At 40.4% G+C, this 19960-nt stretch overlaps 1 protein-coding gene across 6 annotated transcripts in view; it reads right to left on the reverse strand.

The window, feature by feature from the left end:
- The window catches only part of NFIA (nuclear factor I A), a 589215-nt gene that overhangs the window by 66148 nt on the left and 503107 nt on the right, over positions 1 to 19960 (reverse strand). For 4 of the 6 annotated variants that reach the window (XM_040978451.1, XM_040978450.1, XM_040978449.1 and 1 more), the window contains one exon: positions 11619 to 11747. The exons of the other annotated variants lie outside the window; for them this stretch is intronic. In XM_040978451.1, the coding sequence (XP_040834385.1) occupies positions 11619 to 11747 (129 nt within the window). The remainder of the gene's footprint in view (positions 1 to 11618; positions 11748 to 19960) is intronic. 6 annotated transcript variants of the gene reach the window in all.

Genomic DNA, 19960 nt, shown 5'->3' on the forward strand with positions numbered 1-19960 from the left:
GAAGATGCTGTTCTACTTAGAGTCCTTCAGTATATGGACAAAAAGCAATGTCTTCCATTTACTGATTCACAACCCAATGTTTGCTATAGCTGGGGCAAAGCCAGACCAAAGCCTGGAATTCAGTGTAGGTCTTCTGCATGGATTACAGTTATCGATGTATGTGAGCCATCATCTGCTGCCTCCCGAGGTGAATGCTAGTAGGACACTGGAACTGAATGTCAAGGTGGGAGTCAAGCGTAGGCACGCTGATTCAGGAAGTGGTATCCTTTGCTGTGCCAACCCCTTACTGTGAGCATCCATCTTGCCCACCTCTTAGATCACCTCATTGACCTCTGTCCCCTCACACACACCTGCTGATCTAAACAAATTCTAAGCAGGCCTCCACATGGCCTCCCCAAACACAGACACAGTGGAAATCTCCACAGATTCCACTGAAATGCCCATTGTGATAGTCTCTGGGCATGTGTGTATCAGAGATCTAACATACATTAATTACTAAAAATGTTTCTCAGATGACCTGTGATACTCTTTTCATAAAAATATTTTATTTAAATAAAGGCATTTTAGTTTGGTTTCAACCATTACCTGGTTTATAAATGTAGACAACTTTTGTTTCTCCCAATTCTCTATTCTCAAAATAAGGAATCAAGGCTACATAATCACTGAAGCTCAAGAAGCTTTAAATTCTCCTGGGAGCATGGAATCACTATGATTATATTTGCAAGTACATTTTTATAAGTGAGTCACAATAACAACATTAAAACCTAAAACAAACAAACAAAAAAAAAAAACTGAAGTAAAAGAATACGTGGCTCCTAAAAGAGAGCATTTAAAAAAGGCTTCTGGAATATTAAGTTCAAAGCTATATATAGACTCAATCCTTAGGACAATTTGGCTTTAGGAGGGCTATACTACTTAGTGTTTTACAAACTTGTAGTAGGGGCCCCAGGCTTTGTCCTGACAGGACTTCTGTGAGTTGACTACATTCTCGCACTAACGGCTTGCGCTGCCATGATGGCCATGTGAAATGCTTTCAAACATCCCATAGCAGCTGTGATCACTTGGAATATGAAGAGTGATGGCTTAATATGCACAGCTGACATCAATCCAGTTCCAAAAGAGGACCTTGAACTTTGACGTAATATGCGAATGACATTATGAGAGGAAAGGAAGAATAAAAAACAAATCAAAACCATTATTTCACATAAAAATTGGATGAACACAGAGGCCAACAGAAATAGTGAGGGAATCTCCTAATGACCTGTTAGAAGTACACTGGAATTACCAACTGTTGTTCTGCAAAACAGAACTTTAAAGTAAGAACTGGATGGAAATGGCCCTGTTTTTGACCTTTGTATTGTTGGGGAATGAATCAATGGATGGAAGACCTCTTTCTGTCTAGCTTCCAACAAACAGAAATAAATAACATTTAAAAGCTTTATTCTTTAAAAAATGTATATGTATATTAAATCTATTGAGAAGCTTTAAGCCTCCTGGGGTTGACCAGAGCTGCGACCCATGCTCTTTGGAAGGTTCTCCCTACAATGAAAACAAAACAGAACAAGACAAATCCCATAAACAAATATGCAAACAAAACCCCAGAAGAAATGCACGTTCCAAGGTTGATTTGCCAAGGAAGGAAGGGTGGCGTTCCACCCAACACTCAGGAGCATTCCAATCTTTACCCCTGCCCTTCTGAGTGACATACTTACTGAAGGCACACACTGCCTTCAGACCCTGTTTCTGAATTTAACCTAAAGGAATGGAAGATCCAATTCTCCTCTTGGAAGATTTCACAAGAGGAGAAAGCATGGCAAGAATCAGTGCTGTGCTTGAAGTTAGGAGACTGAATCTTTATCCCAGGTAGGACCCAATACGTTCTGGACCAGTCCTCTAGTCATTTTGGTTTCTTCCACTGACAAAATGGAAATGCGCTTATGTGTCACTGACAGAATGTGGCTACTGTGGAGCTGGTGCTATAGTACGGATTGTTAAACTGCAGCCTGCAGCACTTGGCATCTGATATGGGTGTTGATTTATGTCCTGGCTGCTTCGAATCCAGCTCCCTGCTCATGCACCTGGGAAAGCATTGGAGGATGTCCCAAGTGTTTGGATACCTGCATCCATGTAGGAAAAATGGAAAAGGCTTTGTGCTACTGGCTTTTGCTTGGTCTATCCCTGGCTGTTTTGGCCATTTGGCCGAGTGCTTGCTTTGGGTTTAAAATCATTCCTTTCTATGGTGAACTGGGCAAAGTTATTTAGCCTTTTTGAACCTCCATTTTCTTATCTGTGAATTAATCATTACAGTATCACTTTTAAAAGCTTTTCTGAGGATTAGAATTAATGTATACAGCCACCTCACATCTTTCCTTCAACAACTGTGCCAAGAATCTACTATGTGTCAAAAAGTATATTGGACTGGGTTGTTTATTATTCTTTGGATTGTTTTTAGAATAAATTAAGATGCAGAAAAAGCAAACAGGATTGCAGAATACAATGAAGCAGCTCGGATAGCTAGGAAGCAAGAGTTGAATTATTTCCATGTTACCTGGAGGACCATGGTATGTACTGACAGGCATTTTCTGAGCCTGGATTTTATTTGTGTCCTGCACACTCCGGCTGCAAGAAAAAGTCACAGCCTGCGAGCAGGCTCAGCCCATTGGCCAGCGCGCACGGCAGCTCTGCCGTTGTCTTCGCAGTGGATCACTGTGATTTTTGCCTGCCTGGCAGTCCTTCATGTCTTCTTCTGGAAACAGAACTCTAATGTTTCTTTGGGGAGCTCTTTCCCCAGCCTCAGTGCATGTGTGTTTTGGACGGACTTAACTCCCTGGAGCTCCCCTGATGGCCATGTAGCTCAGGCTAACCAGTGAGACACCCCATGATCAATTCAGCAGAGGACTGTGCTGAAAGTGAGCAAATGACCAAATCAGGCCAATCAGAGTCAAACTCATGCAGGACCAGGCCGTTGGCTAGAGCTAGTGGGTAAAAGGAAAAAAAAAAAAAAGCTGTTCCTTTTTTTCCTTTGTGATTGTTAAATTGGTGGGAATTAAGCCTAAAGCTGCTCACACCATCTATGTCACAGTCCAAGGAGGTTTGGCCCCCACATGAAGCTCAAACAAATGAGAGGAGAGAGTTCTCCAAAAGTTTATATCACCTGAGCTCCTGAATCCATCTCTACCTGTAGCCATAAATCCCTAAAATTTTCAGTATCATAAACCAGTACATTGTGTTTAGGTTGTATTTTTTCTCACTCATAAGAACTTTTCCCACGTAAGAGTTCTTATTAATAGGTCTCCTATTCATTACTTGGTATGCAAAAACTCAATAGCTCTCATTATAGGATCTAGGATTTTGGGCATACAGCATGGTCTAGAAATATCCCTTAGGGTTGCCAAGGTTTTATAAGACTATACAGTGTGCCTACTGAAGGGACTCAAATAGCTTGCCATAAATATGTTCAATCCCCCAAAATACTTTAAAAATACTTGTGCTATGTTATCCTTTAGTCTTCTTTAATCCCTTTCATTAATTTCATCACAGGAGTAATTATTTTTCTGATCTGCTTGTGGCTTCAAGGGCAGGTTTGGTTTGGTCAGCTTTTTCCTTAGGTCCTAGCATAGTACTTGGCAGATAAGAAGTACTCAATAGGGCCCAGTGTGATGGCCTAGTGGCTAAATCCTCGCCTTGCATGTGCTAGAATCCCAAATGGTACTGGTTCATGTCCTAGATGTTCCACTTCTTATCCAGCTCTCTGCTTGTGGCTTGGGGAAAGCAGTAGAGAATTGCTCAAAGCCTTGGGACCCTGTATCAAGCAGAAGATTCAGAAGAAGCTCCTGGATCCTGGCTTTGGATTGGCTTAGCCCTGGCTAGTGTGTCCACTTCGAGGGTAAACCAGAGCATAGAAGATCTCTCTGTATATCTGACTTTCCAAGAAAGAAAAAAAAACTCTTAAAAATAAACAAAAGTACTCAATAATTATTTGTTCATTTACCCCTGTGGACAGCAAAGGGGCCTTTCTCTTCAGCCAAAGCATGCCTGAATTAAGGCATGTCAAAGCCAAGCAGGCTGTGCTGCTTACACCCCTGTGAGAGTGTCCCCTGTAACTCCGAAGAGCCATAATATGGGGTGATTGTGCCTGTCCATCTCTCTGAGACCACATCTCCATGAAGAACAGGCAGCTCCTCTCTAAGAGGTAAGCAGGGGCCAGCAGCGGGGATGCAGCGAGAACTAGTGATGTCGTGAGGAAGGAAGGACGTGAGAACCACTCCAAGCAAACTGTGAGAAAACAAACATGGCTATGGAGACAGGGGAGCTGGAGAGAAAACATTTATTGGACACTTACTGCATACCTAGACCTTTGCATAAGCTATTTACTTCCTCCTCTAGCTAACAGGTGCAACTTTTGTGCAGGTGGTAGAACGAAAGCTGACAAGAGCAAGTGACCTGTGCACACATACACAGGGCTCAAGAAGCTGGCCAGGCTCTGAGTCCCGGCCCAGCTGACCCCAAAGCCAGACCCATCTCTTTGTCTCAACGCGTTGCTGCTCTCATTTAAATGTGTGCTCAGAGGTCAACTGGTTTGTTTCCTTTCAGGCTGTGTGCGTGTGTGTTCACATATCCTTTATTATCATCATAAAACATGGCAACTCTGGTATTCCTGAGAAATATGCACACGTTAGAATAAGGCACTGAGGAAAGAGTAATGAAAAATGGAAATATCTGGTGTCAATACACATAAAAACCTACTGGGTACATGCGAGTGATCAACACACCCGTTTTATCAATACACAGGATGTAGAGAGATTAAGTGACTCTGGAACACTGCAGTCACATGAATAGGATCATGCGTCCCCATCCCAAGTATCTGTGCTTGCCTGTTTTCCCTGCACAGAAGACGAGCTGATGGTAACTAAACATTGTTACAGCAACAGTCCATGCTACAGTAATTCACTTAACTGAACATGATTTATGATACTGTCAATGGTGGAGGGAGGTGTTTGAAAAAACCCTGCACCAAAGCTTCATATTTAACATAGGAATTGTGTGTGTGTGACAGAGAAAGAAAAGAAAAATCATTCCATAGAGTGGAGACACAAGTTCAATCTTGAATTGTTTTGTGTGCTCACTGAAATAAAAAGGGAAACAAATACTGAGTCTAAACACGGAATCAACATTAGATTAGGCTAACTCAGGAAGAAAAGGCGGCTAGAGTCTTATCTGATTATGCGAGTTCTAGTCCAGGTGTATGATCCTTGTAAGTCACAACAATGAGGGGATTTCTTAGTGACTGTGCTCAGGATCACTGCCGTCACTGTGTGTGCATCTGTGTGCCCTTGGTGTGTGCGTGTGGCCAGGGCATACGGCTATGCATGAGGACGAGAGCGAGCAAGGCGGACTATGGATTCCAAGGAAAAGCAGCCGCCTTTGTCAGCGTGGGTTTGAACCTAGGTCCACTTGGTGAATCAGTCCATTCTCTTTAGCACTCACCCTTGGGGGCCTTTTGCCTCTTGAAGAGATTAAGGATGCAAGGGGTCTCACTGTGCTAACCTGTCCTCCCGGGCACAGCATATTAACCTGACTCCACTACAGAGGGCTCTCTCAAGAAGTGTGCTGCAGGGATGACAAATTAACCCAGCAGGGTGTCCCACACATCTATCTCAGTACAAATTATTAGTGTAATAGAGCTTTTAGTTATGCATTTATCTGGTAATTATTGAATGGTTACACAAAACCAAGCTGAGCAGCCACGGCCCTTTATGAGGTATGCTCGGTGGGTGGCCTTACAGTTAATTTAGGATGGTTCTCCACCAGGCAGTTTCACTTGCAGACAAATTAGCTAAACAGCCTTCTCTTTTAAATATTTTCCATGTCACAGTGAAACTCTTTACAATACAATAAAGGTACAGTTTTAATTACACGCTTCCTGACTTTTGTTTAGTTGTAGTTTTAAAACATTTGCTGGCACTGTTTTTTCCTTTGGCTGGGCAGTAATGGCTGGTTGTAAGTATCTGGCTAATGAATTTAATAATTTCCTGAACTGGGACTTAAATGGCCTTTGCTAAAAAGCTGCACTTCCTCTTTACCATTCAGTTAACTTCCAATCCTCCAATCCCAGTGATGGTGTTTCCCATCGCGTCGGGCACTGCGCTCAGTGAACCTGACAGAAGTGTGCAAATCTCTCGCTCTCTTTCGTGGGCTCCTCAAAGGTGGGACTTGTTTGAACTATGATGCCTGCATCTGAAAACCAATTCTGGCAAGTGGTATGAGACAAAGACAACGTAACGCTTTCCTAAATGACAACGTAATGCTTTCTTAACCGACATACTCCAGCAATAAATAAACACCTTGCGCCTGTCTGTTGGCAGATTATTTCAGCGCCTTCTTAGCAACAGGTACTTAATTGCTTCTCATTTTCCTGAGATAATTCAATTGCACTAAGCCAGGAGAGACAAATTAGATTCAGTTGAGCACCAGCATGTTCTACAACTAAGCTGAAAGCTCTCCTAAGAGGGCAGAAAGTTAGCAGACTTGATAAAAGAAAGCAAAGCATGCTCCTCATGTGGGAGCTTCTAAAAAGGGGTACCCGGGTTGTGGTGGTGAAGCATCAAGAACCATTTTTTTCCAGGGGTCAGAGTTTGGTTTGAACAGTAGAATTCTGCTCCCTTAATTCTTTTCTGCGCATATTATGAATCCACATCACTTCTACCTTTTCTGGTGATCCAAACTTCCTGGGAGGTGATCTTATTCTTGTAATTCTTTCCAGTGTGTTTTTATTGACCAAACGTGGAGGCACTGCTAACTTCAGACCCTCGGATGCTTCGCAGGAGGATCATGGTCTTAGAGAGGTCTGTAGAGCACAGAAATTCTGATACCCCTGCTAACAGTAACAGGTATGATTCTCTGAAAGCTGTACGTGACTCTTTGGTTTATGGGACAACGGGTTTTAGTTTATCTTCTGCATATTTTCTGGATCAAGGTAATTTTACCTCTGAACTCTGCATAGTGCATATCGTACTTGGATTCATACTAAACGAGCTGCTTAACTTCTTCGTATTTCACCTGTCAGTGTTTCCTGGTACTTTTTACCTCATGGCAGGGCGTGTTTGCTGCTGCTACTCTGTTTTTACAAAAAGAAGGGCAGCAGAGTACAGGGGATGTATCTCATGCTTGTATGGACTAAACAGTGGCAGGTGTCACTTGGGCTTTGCCTGGAGAAGCCTGTTTGCTTGTCTCCTGTGGCATCCTGTGATGCTTTTCACACAGGAACACAACTGCTGCTGTTCTTGTCCTCACACACCGTAGGAGGTGAGCACTCAGAACAGAATCCATATCTGTTCTTCACATCCAGTACCTAGTAGAACACCTTATACAGTGCAAACGCCTGGCAGACATTTGCGGTCACGAGAGGCTGCAAACTGAGTAATAAAAATGTGAAAATAAAATAATTGTTCAAAGAAATGAACTTGAAGTCTCATACTGGGAGAAAGCAAGACAGTAGCTACTGATAATGTGTGAAGACACTTGGCTAGATCGTTGATTTCTGGTCACCTTAGGGATTTTACCTGTAACAGTAATGCAGGGTATGTTGCTGAGTGCTGACAAGCAAATTTATATATTTATCTCATGTGTTTCCACTTACAGAACCCTAATTTTATGCAGAGTGGTAACATGCTCAGCTGCGCATCTCGCATGTCCAGCTTCACACATAGCTCTGTAACAGAATTCTCCCCATCCTGCACCTCTAAAAGGAGACAGAAATGAGCTCTCACTCATCCCTTCCTTTCTGCTTGGAATACAGCTGTAAGGCACGAAGAGTGGCTGTGCTAGGACAAGGAGGTCACAGTGGAACCAGACTACAGCAACCCCCAGTAGGACAACTGGGAGACATCTCAGCCCTTGATTGCATTGTAGTGCCATCATAAACAGCCTTGATCACACTCCGGTCATGGGTCAGCTTTTCTGTTACTTCTCTGACACAGGGAACACAGCAGACTGGGAGATTCCAGAGCACAAGGCTTTTTAGTTACTTTCGATGCTGTTTCCTGCTGTGGGTACACTAGTCGCTCCTCCCATTCTACACCTTAAATCACAGAATCACTTACTTAGTGCAGAGTATTTCAACAGCTACCACTCATTATCTTGTTTTTAAAAAGAGCAAAGACTTTGGATAGAAAGATTACCTTTAAGAAGACAAACCTTCTGGAAGCTTTAAAATACTACTGATGATCACTCCAAGTAACTCTCAAAAAGAGAATCTTTAGACCATCAGAAAAATATACAACTCTTAGGAGGGCAAAGGGAAGAACAGAGTGGGGTTTTTTTTGGCTATTTATCACAAATAAGGTAAGTTGCCATGATGTAATACTATGATTACAGTTTTAGGTAGTGCTAAAAGAAAAAGCTTACAATGCATAGTGTCTGCAATAATGTATAATGGCATTCAAATGCCTTGACTGAAATTTACTATCTTCTCACCATCAGCATAGTCTAAAATAGATTAATCCCTTTACCTAACTTTAACCACAGAGAGACACAGGTGTCAAGGTAATATCCCCAAGGTACAGATGGCCAAACTGAGGCCACGAGGTTAAGTGATTTCTTAAAGCCACAAAGAAAGCCATTATCAGAGAGGAAGTTAGTCTGAAGAAACCACAGGCCTGCACCTTGACTATGTAAGGAGGGACGTGGTTAGGAGCAGTGGCAACCAGCACTACGCAGAGCAAGGCCTTACTCAGATCACCAGACATCACTTCTCTTCGGACGTAAAGTCCTGTTTTTTCCTGTCTCAGACAATCCTCATACAGAACTTTGGCCTCAGCTATCACACACCTGTCCCATTGAGTTTTTCTGAAGCAATGGGAAATTCCTGGACAGACATGGGATGAACAACTTTCGTATGCATTTGAATGCAAACTGACTACATTTTATTCACTCAAACAATATTTTGACAGAAAGCTCACTGTGGGAGTCCCAAGGAAGACAGGACAGCGTGAATGTTAGGCGGTCTTTTCCATCCAAATTTTACTCTAGAAGAATGTACATGAATTTCACATTAATAAGATGTATATCAATTAAAAGCAAAGCAAAGTTGGTATTTTGTTGCAAAGGTCTGAGATAACCAGTAAGATATGTTGTCTGCCTTCAAAGCCCTGGTTTCTTGCCTTGGCTTCAGAACTTTTTATTAAAAAGGAGTTGCCGCTATAAAAGGTGGGCATCGGATTTCCAAATAAGGTTTATGTTTGTATCAAAGACAGGGCAATTACTTTGGTGTGTTCTGGTTTTGCTGAGGTCATCTTGTTTTGTCGTAGATGTTAGAACAAAGGAAAGTAGGATGATCATGGATGCTGGGAACCAGCTTCAATTCTGATGAAAATGAAATCTTCATGACTGGTTATGAACTGTACTACTATAACAATATGGAGGAATTCAATATGGGGGAAGTTGGGAGGGGCTGGAGGAATCCCAGAGGCTATGAAATTGTGTCATAAAGTGGTATCAAAAATAAAAAAAAAATCTTCGGTATTCCATTATCCTAAACTAAGTGCCTTAATCTTTTCCTTGTACACATTTTTATGAATAGGAACATGGCTGGGGAAAAAAAAGCCACTGTGCTGTGGACTAAGGAGACACACTGACTGTTCACGGGATGCATCATTGGGCAGACACACTCAGTTGTCTGGCAAAAGGATATTGTCAATCAAATACCCAGGAGTAAGGGCAAGTTATGATAATTTCTAGAACCACAGCTTTAAGGCAAAACCTCTAGTCTTGTACACAATGTTAGTAAAAATATGTACCTATTTCTTTATGCTCCTCAGGGAATCTCCATTAATATTGGTTTATTATAGTTTCTACATAAGAACATGAGGTTGGGAGAAAGGTTTACTCCGCAGTAGTACTGTCCCATTTTTCTGGTAAGGGCATCAAGAAAATTCCCAACGTGTCTGAAGAAGCAAAGAGGCAGCTCTCTTTGAGGATATATTGTTCTTCTTAATCGTTATGACCTGTACCCTACAAATCTTTCTTCTGCTTAGAATGTTCTCTATTGGCTGATGAATTTAGGACTTCAACATTTTTTATAAACTTGGAAATCTCTCTGGGACAAATGGTCAGCATGACCAGATCCTACATCTCCTCTAGATGCTTGCTTGCTTGTATGACTCGTCTGCACTTGGTTATGCGCTGCTTTCCAGTGTCTGAACACAAATGGCACTCCACAGTCCCCCCTATTCCCTGTGCAGACGCTTCTTGCAGCATTCACTTGGCATTTAGGATGCATGAACCCAACCACAGAAAGAGGGTACAAATATAAGACTTGCCTCTCTATGATATAAATACTTGGATTAAAAGGGCTTCCATCTTGGATGACCCATTCAAGATGTTCACTGAATGTTAACGAAGCGGTAATAAAACAATACTACCTCATTTAAAGAGGTTTACTTTGGGCTTCTCTAATGCATCAAGATGCAAGTTTTCAAGTTTTAAAAAGCACATTTATAAACCTTAATATGCAGATACATATTTCTTTGTATCAAAACTATATGACTTTTACGATATACACACAAGTGCAATGATGATGCATCTTTTCATGATTAGAAAGCATGCAAAGATGTAAAGATGAATCAGGTAGGTTTTTTCTTTTTTAATGATGGATAGAAAAAAGGTTTCCTCCCACTGTCACCAGGTTCCTTGCTTTCTTCAGTGTAATCTTCTGCGTTGTCAACACACATACACTATTTATAACGGGATTCAGATTTATGAGGCTAACACAGAGATTAATGCAAGAAATATCAGTTTCTCCAGGCATATGTCAGAGGAAACAAGAGACCGTGACTTTCTAGGATATTTTATGATACCAGCGGCTAGATCACAGACCCACCTAAACGAAAATCTGATGGAAGAAGGTAAACGTGGTTACAATTGTTCATACCCCTACTGTGGGAGCTTCATAAACAAACTAATAAATATTTTTATCTTGCAATTACACCAAGTTAAGTGATTTGCTGACATTCTCTTGAGGCTTAAGGCTTGTCCTTAATGTGAAATACAAATCATATTACTTGTGGACACATTTTAATAATAAACTTAAAAGCACACAAGACAAAAATAATGAAAACACAGCAATGAAAACCAGACAAACTATCTACCACTTCAAAAGGAGCAAATGGAGACTGCTCTTCAACACCCTGATACAAACAAGCTCAACACAAAATGCCACATATTGAAATCAGGTTTCATGGAAGGAAGATCAACAGGGAAGAGACAGTTTAAAAAAATGCCATCACTTGAACCCAGGTACCTGACCACAATGATTTGTACTCACCTCACACTTTTGCACAGCATATAGAACAGATTTTGGTTCAATTCAAGTTATTTCTCACTTTTGCAAAATCTCACTAGCAAAAAAATCCAGGTTTAGTCCCTTCTCACCTTAAGAAAGGATCAAGGAACTGATGTAATGTCTCTTAGGACCCTAACATTCCAAGGTTGCTCCCAAGCATAAGAAACTGGGCCACTCATTGCCTCCTGGGAATCTTTGGGAGTCTTCGCTCTCCTTTTGCCACACTGGTTCTAAGGCCATGGTTATGCATAGGCATGGGTCCTGTGAAGCAGCTTACCTCTGGGTCCTGTGATGACGGGGCGGTGATGCTGTGTGAACGCAGTGCCCAGGGAGGAGGTCTGTGAAGGGGAGGGGCTGCTGAAACCAGACTTCTCGGACTTCTTCAGTGTGGTTGGAGATGGCAATCCTGGCAAGAAGAATGATTGGTAAGGACACTTTAGTTCTCATGGTAGCAACCTGTGTAACCTAAAAGATAACATTTAAAGGATCTTTGATTTAAAAAATAGAATCATTGATGAATGGAAAATTTGGTTTTGAATCTCTTCAAATTTGTCACAGACACAAACCGGTGACAGCGTGGTCCCCTGATAAGTCAATCTGTAATTTATTTCAATTTAGTTTATGAAACCACAGTCCACTTTGGGTTTATTGATCTCTGATTATCCAGGGCTCAGCTTTGCCAGCGTGTGTTAATACTGCTGTTTGCATTTACTACCTCTGGGAGCCTGCAGAAGAAGCCGCCACCTAAACTTATGAAGAGCTCATGTGCAAGGACTTCACCACACCTGTGATCTTTCCTCAGCACCAAGATATTTTCTCCACATTTTCAATAGTTTAGCTATTTTAACATAAGAACATCCTCAACAATGACAACTCAGTTCATTCGATAAATTATTTAAAATGGGGAAAAAAGGAAAGGTATACACTAAAAAAAAGCTTAAATGCTCACCAATTGGGAGCTTGTGAAAAGAGGGTAGCTAATGCAGATGACACTACGAAGAGTAAGGCTGTGGGAAAAGGATTTGTGATGTTAACTGAAAACAAACAAGTACAAAACAGGACTTTCTATACCCTCAAAGATATGCCTAACACTTCTCTGTATGTATTGCATTTTTATCATTTCATTACCTTTTTTATTCCTGCCCACTTGTCTCTTTTGATGAAATACATTATTTTTATGTTGAAATAAGCAACAGTGGGCTAAGGTTTACACAACATTTCCAGATTAGGAAATTCTTTGGTAAGAAAATAATGGGAAAAGAGTTCCTTGTAATTGCTGGATTTATAGCATTCTCAGCAAACATGTCAATGCACAATTGTAGGCATCTGCCACTTTGGTAGCAACAATTAAAGCAAAGGAAATTCGGGTGTGAAAGACAGACAATGATTCCTGGACTTTACATCATAGGACAAAGTTGGGCTCCCTCATGTTTCTAGCACACAGTCTGTCCTGATGTCAAAGGAACCAAATACCGAAGATCAGAGTCTACCTATGCTGCATTCTGTCTGGGACTGAGGAATTATCTGGGGGAACTGGAGAAAAAGGTGATCAAATTGGTGATGATATTAGCATGTAGTGGTTACTTACACCTGCTGGGAAACACTATCCACTTCATAGTTACATGTTTTCCCAGATATTGAGTTAACCTACCCTGTATTGAAATACGTTCTTGTTGTTTCTGATCACACATTTCCTTAGCATGCTTCTACAAATCTGACTTTTGAGTGCGACTGCAGACTCTACAAGCAGAGGGACCTATTGTGGCCTTTCTGTGTTTGCATCAAATGGTCAGGGACATATACCAGTGGTCCAAAAAGGTTCTGAGAGGTTTCAATCTGTGTGGCTCTCAATTTTATCTGTGGTTTCACCAGCATATGCCAGGACAAAGCAAGACTTGGGGCATTGAATCAAAAGAAATAAATTGCGAATTGGTGAGATGTTAAGTATCAATATGGACTGCTATGTGCTGTCACGCCAACTTGAGGAATTTGGATCATGTGCTTTCCAGATCAATATTCATGAGATCTGAAGTAAAAACAAAGTCTACTGACTTTAGTTAGACTTTTTTGCTTGTGTATGCAGTAGGCAATGAGTGAATAGTCATATGAGACCAATGCTCCAATTGGGTACGGTGCACTGGGCTTCTGGATGGACAGACACTGCAAGTAACCCAGCTGTTAGGATGCATGAGGTAATTACATTAGGGAGAGTATTTCAACTTTAAAAACATAAATAATAAAAGTCTTTTTAAAAAATAAAAATCCAGTAGATTGTAAACTTCTCCCTAGTTATACAAATTCCTCTGTACAAACCAATTTTTGGGCTGCCAACCAGTCCGCTGATTTAAATTTAGTCAAATGCCTGAATTATGTGTCATGAAACAGAAATAGAAATATAAAATGAAAAATATCAAAAGTTTGCGTGTTTTTTCAAGCTGTAGAAATGAAATCTTGTATCTGAACGAATCTTATTAAAGAAAGCAAATGATTGGATTCAAGAAAAGGTTAGCATTTCTTTGAAAAGCTCTTATTTTCCAGCCCATGCCATCCAAAATACTGCAAAAATGTTGGCAAGATTTAAATCTACATTCTACATTTTGTTCAAAAGAGGAATTATAAGGACAATGTAACAATAAAAAATCAAGAATGCTAAGATAAAGATGTTTCGAAACAGTAAAATTTAAAATCTTTTGTGAAACGGTTAAAAAGGGAAGAAATCAACTTGGGATGTAAGAACAACAAGCTAAACTATGCATCAGTTTCTAAATTTGTCACAGTCAAGTAATATGAACCCTAAGGCTGTCATGAAACTCAAAATTACTTTGGGCTTTCAATTTTTAAAGACTCGTATTGAGCACATTTCCTTATTATATGCTTTAATATTTTCTCTACATGCATAATGTATGTTTGGGCTAATTTGCTCTGTATACTCAATTGACCAGCTGAAATTTCAAAATGCTAGTAAACTGCTCTGTTAAAAGCTAGTGAACATTAATCTTGGCTTTTATTTTGGAAACTAAATTTGGTTTCTGTACATTATTTTAAAAATAAACTTGTTAAATTTTTTTTTTTTGGCCAATTATCTATGTGCAAACTGCTACACAATTGCTGTGTAGATTAATGTTTGATTGGCTTCCTGTTAATGAATCTGAACTTAATGTCTAGGTCTTTTTTAGACATGTTAGGTTTTTGTTTGTTTTTAAGATTACTGGTAATATAATGTGACCCTTTTCTGGAGCAAACCAAATACTTCTTCTAAGTTCAATGTTAAAAACAATTAATTAGAATGAGAAGTCCAGAACAAAGTTTTGTCTCAATATGATACTTCACCATTTTGATTGACATAAAAAAGGCCAACAGAGGTAATAGAATGTGAGGCAGATTTCTGTAAGTATTCTGGCTTGTCCCTGATTTTCCATATATACATTCTTTCTAAATTTCTCTTCACTCTGCCATTTTCCCCCAAACTTTACGCGTGTCATTCCAAATTGTGTTAAGGAGACAAAGGTGGAATTCTCATCATCCAGTGGCAATTATCCCTAGAGGCACTTAAATGTGTGAAACTCATGAGAAAACTCATGAGAAAAAGTACAGGCCAAATAGGTACTCCTCAAGATTTCTCTAAAGCCATCCTTTGTATCTGTGGTTGTCCAAATTTTCAAACGGCTCCTGAGATTCCTGGAGCCTGTAACCCTAACTCGTAGAGCTACGCCCCTAACGTAAGTGTGGACTCAAGAATACGATGGCTGCCACTCTTGTGATTGGGCCGCAAAGGTCAAGGGAGGTTTTGTAGATGCAATGAAGGTTTCCACTAAGTTGTCTTTGAGTTAGGGAAATAGATCTTGTTGCTGGTGGGTTGACCTATCAGGTCAGAGAGACTCTCTTCAGGCTTTGAAAAATTAAGCTGCCACACAGTGGAGGAACTTCAAGAGATAACCACAGGGCCAAGAACAGCAGAGACCTCTTGTTGCTGAGCTCAGGGCCCTTGTCCTTTAAGACAGCTCAGAGGATAGGCCTAATGCTACAGGAAAAAAAAAATTCAGCCAACATTAAAAAAACTGCAAGGGGGGATCCTGAGCTCCAGAAACGAATGCAGCCTCGACACAGTTTTGACTGCTTCCTTGTGAGATTGTGAGCCAAGGACCCAGTATACCTGTATCACAACTCAGCAATAATAAAAAAAAAAAAACTAACAGATATCTATGTACACATTTTGAAAGTTTTTGCACAGAACAAGCTGTCTTCATTCTATGATCTATCTTTTTGAAGCATCCTTGTCAAGGCCAATGCCAGAATGTGAGAAGTAAACATGCCTATTATACATTAATCTCCAGAATCCTGTAAATTTTTATTGTTTTTATGGAAATTTACCCAAGGTTTTAAGGTTTTCTGGCAACTTACAATCTCCCAAGGAGAATGGCAAGACATCTTCTTATAAACAGAACTAAGTGGTGGATATTTCCAAGGACTTGGAACACATTTGAATATTTCTTTTTCCCTTAATTCTTTCCAGAAGCATCAGTAGCAAAATCAAATTGAATGACATTGCGGAATGCAAAACTAATTCTTTGTGCGTCCTGTAAGAAACTGAGGATCTGTTTTAGAACACTTTTACTGCAACTTTACAGGAAGTGAAAAGGTAAAACAGGAAAAAGAATCACAATTAAATTCCCTCCTCTCCACCAAATCATGAGATGTAACAGATACTTTGGCCAAGAACTCTACTGCAACTGTTGTAAAGAAAAGTCCTATAGGAAAGAGAAGAAACTACAGTGCTGTTCTTTGCTTGACAAAATCTTAAAGGGAATATTTATAGAAGTCAGAGGAGCTGTATTATAAACGGGAATGGAGGAGATGGGGAACTGTACCCCAATCCACCATTATTGCAGCGACAATGCAACAACACGCTGGATTTTCTCCAACTTAGTATTTTATTTACTTTTTTGAGATAATATATTATTAATTTACATGATAGTCAAAGGCTTAATGGCTCTACTAAATAGAGTTCCACAAATAAGAGTAGAAAGAAGTAGTCTGACAGGAAATAGACAAGGGCTGTAAACAATAACGAAAAGACATTTAACTTTGTTCATATAAAGTAACTTTTAAAACAGAAACCTAGAGAAAGTAGTTTGAGTGCCTACTATTCTAGAGATTACTCAAAAATTTGCTCCACTGTGAAAACTGTTCATGGTAAATGTTGCTCAGGTAAACGGGATGTTACGTTTTCTGTTTGGGAGATATAATTCAGGTTGTCAGAGAAGATTTAATTGGTATATGTTTTCTGCTTCAAAGTGTCAAAGTCACTTTCATTTGCTTTGTTAATGCAAATTTTTAGTCATAAACTGCTTGAAAATCTGAAATTGAGCAATCTCTGTCCTTTTGTTTGAAAATCCAATGGCTGAGCAATTAGAAAAGATCCCCGAATCCTGTAAGCTTGGTCGTTCATGAGGTGGACTATTTTTCTCTAGCTGTTTGTCATCATCTAACCCCTAACAACCTACATTTACAGCAGCTGTTACCTAACAAGTGTTATACCAAGCCTAAAAACTACCAGGACTTTTGCTCTATCAAGTAGCCTCAAGAGAGCAAGAACGCATTTAAAAGGAATAGACCGTATGTATTAATCATTCCCCAAACAAGGCTGGAAAAGATTAGTGCTACAAATTATAGAGTACCTGCTATGTGTCATGCTCTTATAAATGCCTAGAATTCTACCTTTTTTTTTTTTATTAATTACGTTGCATTATGTGACATAGTTTCATAGGCTCTGGGATTCCCCCAACCCCTCCCTGTGCTCTCATCCCATGGTGGATTCCTCCACCTTGTTGCAGTATTACAGTTCAAATTCAGTCAAGATTCTTTCTTTGCAAACATATACCAACAGAGAGTCCAGCATCTAACTGTACAGATAAATTCAATGGCTTACTGGGGAGACCATCTCTGGTCTGAAGGTAGAGCTGGCAGAATATCATCCCGATCAACTAAAAGCCCCAACATAACATCAACAACCATTTAAAAAATTATAGATTTAATTGACATGGTATTGAGTAACGAATATGTTTAAAAAATGCAAGTTCCTAACCACATCCTGTGACTACTTCATTGACATTTCATCTTTAGTTTGTACACAGACTGGCTGCTATACACCTTAAAATGGCTATAGGGTACTATTCAGCTGTCCTGTGTCTATTTTCATTTTAGTATTTAGCAGTTTATAGTGTTGAAGCATAATTTTGCTAAACATGGCAGATTTTAGGATAGTCTAGACTGGCTTATAACCCTAACAAGGCATATGTCAAGAGTTGAGGTGCAGAACAGTTTTAGGAGGGGTGTGCAGAGAAATCTTCAATACCTTAGTGAGGAGTAATTAATCTTTGTGTCCTACCTAGTAAGGTATGTGTGAATCCACGCTGACCATTTCCTGTCTGGTTCTAAGCTTGTTTTCTGTCTATTCTAATTTTTTTTGTTTGCTTTTTTTGGGAGGTGGGGGCTCCGGAGCGACCCTGATGGTCATTGCAAGGGAGGGTGGGGATCCAAAGTTGGAACTAAGTAAGGATCAGAGAAAGCTCCTCTCCCCAGTCCCAAAGGAAGTTTACTGTTCTGTTTCTGTGGACCACTCAGGGCTCCTGGCTGTTGTTCCGATGACCTTGGATTCTGCGAGGCAATCCAAAAAACAGTATCTGTAAATTGTAATATTATTCCAACCCCGAGTAGCCTGTATCTCATGCAATAAGATGTTGTGATGTAACCAGTGAATGAACAATCAATGTGAATCAGACTGCTTATGATCTACATCAAAGAATTGTAAAACCTAACATACTTTTAAGACCCTAAGCTACTCGGAAATGGGGTGGGAAAGCAGAGAAATCTTTCATCTCCTTAGAATTTGTGAGGAAGACGTGAAGTATAACCTATCAGGAACATAACAGGTAACTCATGGACAACAGACTCAAATCGGCATTAGACAACAGTAAAACTACAAAGACATATAGGGGGAATCAGGAGCGATCCTGACAACCTCTTAACAGGAGGTCATAGAGCTGGCAGGGGTCGGGGAGGAGTCCCCAGAGTGGAGCAGGTGGACAGGAAGAGGCTTGTATCTCAACCCTGAAGACTCCCGGATCCTCACCAAGGACTATCAGTACAGGCACCAAGGACTACATCCCAACTGCCAAGGAGACCATGGGGAATTGAAGTGCCTTCGGAGGCTGAGAACTCTGAGGTCACCAAACCCCTGTTTGGATCTATCACATGCAATACAAGAATTCTACCATTTCTACCTCAGATATTTAGGTGTTACTATCCACCGTACCTACAACATGAAATTAGATTCCAAGAGATATTGAGCAATTCACGCCAAGTCTTTCAGCTACCAAGTAGCATTTCACTGAGATGTCTACAGTTCTAAAGCTTGTATGTTCTACAAAGCACCACACTCTCTCACAGTTTTCTAAACTGGCCTATGAAAAGTTCTGAACTTAAGTCAATTGCTATATCTATAGTTGAGGTTTCTAATCTGGTTATGTAAACATATGTAAAAACAATTCTGAAGTCCATTAAAAATCATTTGTCAGGCCTGGTACAATAACCTGATGGCTAAATCCTTGCCTTGCATGCTCTGGGATTCCATATGGGCATAAGTTTGTATCCAGGCCACTGTACTTCCCTTCCAGCTCCCTGTGCGCGGCCTGGAAAAGCAGTCAAGGGTGGCCCAAAGCCTTGGGACCCTGTACTTATGTGGAGACTGTGAAGAAGCTCCTAGTTCCTGGCTTCAGATCAGCCTGGCTCTGGTTGTTGCAGCCACATCAGGAGTGAACCAGCAGATGGAAGTTCTCTTTTTGTGTCTCTCCTCTCTGTATATCGGCTTTTCCAATAAAAATAAATAAATCTTAAAGACTCATTTTTTCAGAGTTGGGGTTAGGTGTATTGGCTAAGATGCTGCTTGGATACACACATTTCATATCAGAATGAGTATCAGTCTGGGCTCCGCTTTGAATGCCAGTATCTTGCTAGGGTGTACCCTGGGAGCAGCAGGTACTGGCTCCAATAGCTGGGTCCCTGGAATGTATGTGGGAGACCTTGATTGAGCTCCTAACTCTAGACTGATCTGCTCAGCCCTGGTTACTGCAGGTATTTGGGGGAGTGAACCAGTACATACAAGATTTCTCTATTCCTATCTCTGTCTTGTTTTTTTCTCTCTCTTTCGAATAAAATTTTTAAAAAGTAATAATTTGGGAATGTCATGATGGCTCAACTAGCTAATCCTCTACCTGAAAGTAGCAGGATCCCATATAGGCGCCAGTAGTATCTCAGTTGCTCCACTTTTAATGTGGCTCCCTGCTTATGGCCTGGGAAAATAAAGGAAAATGACACAAAGCTTTGGCCCAAAGTGTGGGAGAACCGGAAAATGTTCCTGGATCATGACGTCAGCTCCACTCAGCTCCGGCCATTGTGGTCATTTGGGAAGTGAACTAATGAATGGAAAATCTTTTTCCCTCTCTTTCTTTTTCTCTCTATAAATCTGCCTTTTCAATAACAATAAAGTTAATCTTTGAAAAGGTAATAATTTGTTTTATATCAAGCTTTTTGGCATTAGTAAGGATTTTATTTAACACA

Source organism: Ochotona curzoniae, unplaced genomic scaffold, assembly GCF_017591425.1.
Source record: "Ochotona curzoniae isolate NIBS_2020 unplaced genomic scaffold, NIBS_Ocur_1.0 contig_291, whole genome shotgun sequence".
In the NCBI taxonomy this organism is placed as follows: Eukaryota; Metazoa; Chordata; class Mammalia; order Lagomorpha; family Ochotonidae; genus Ochotona; species Ochotona curzoniae.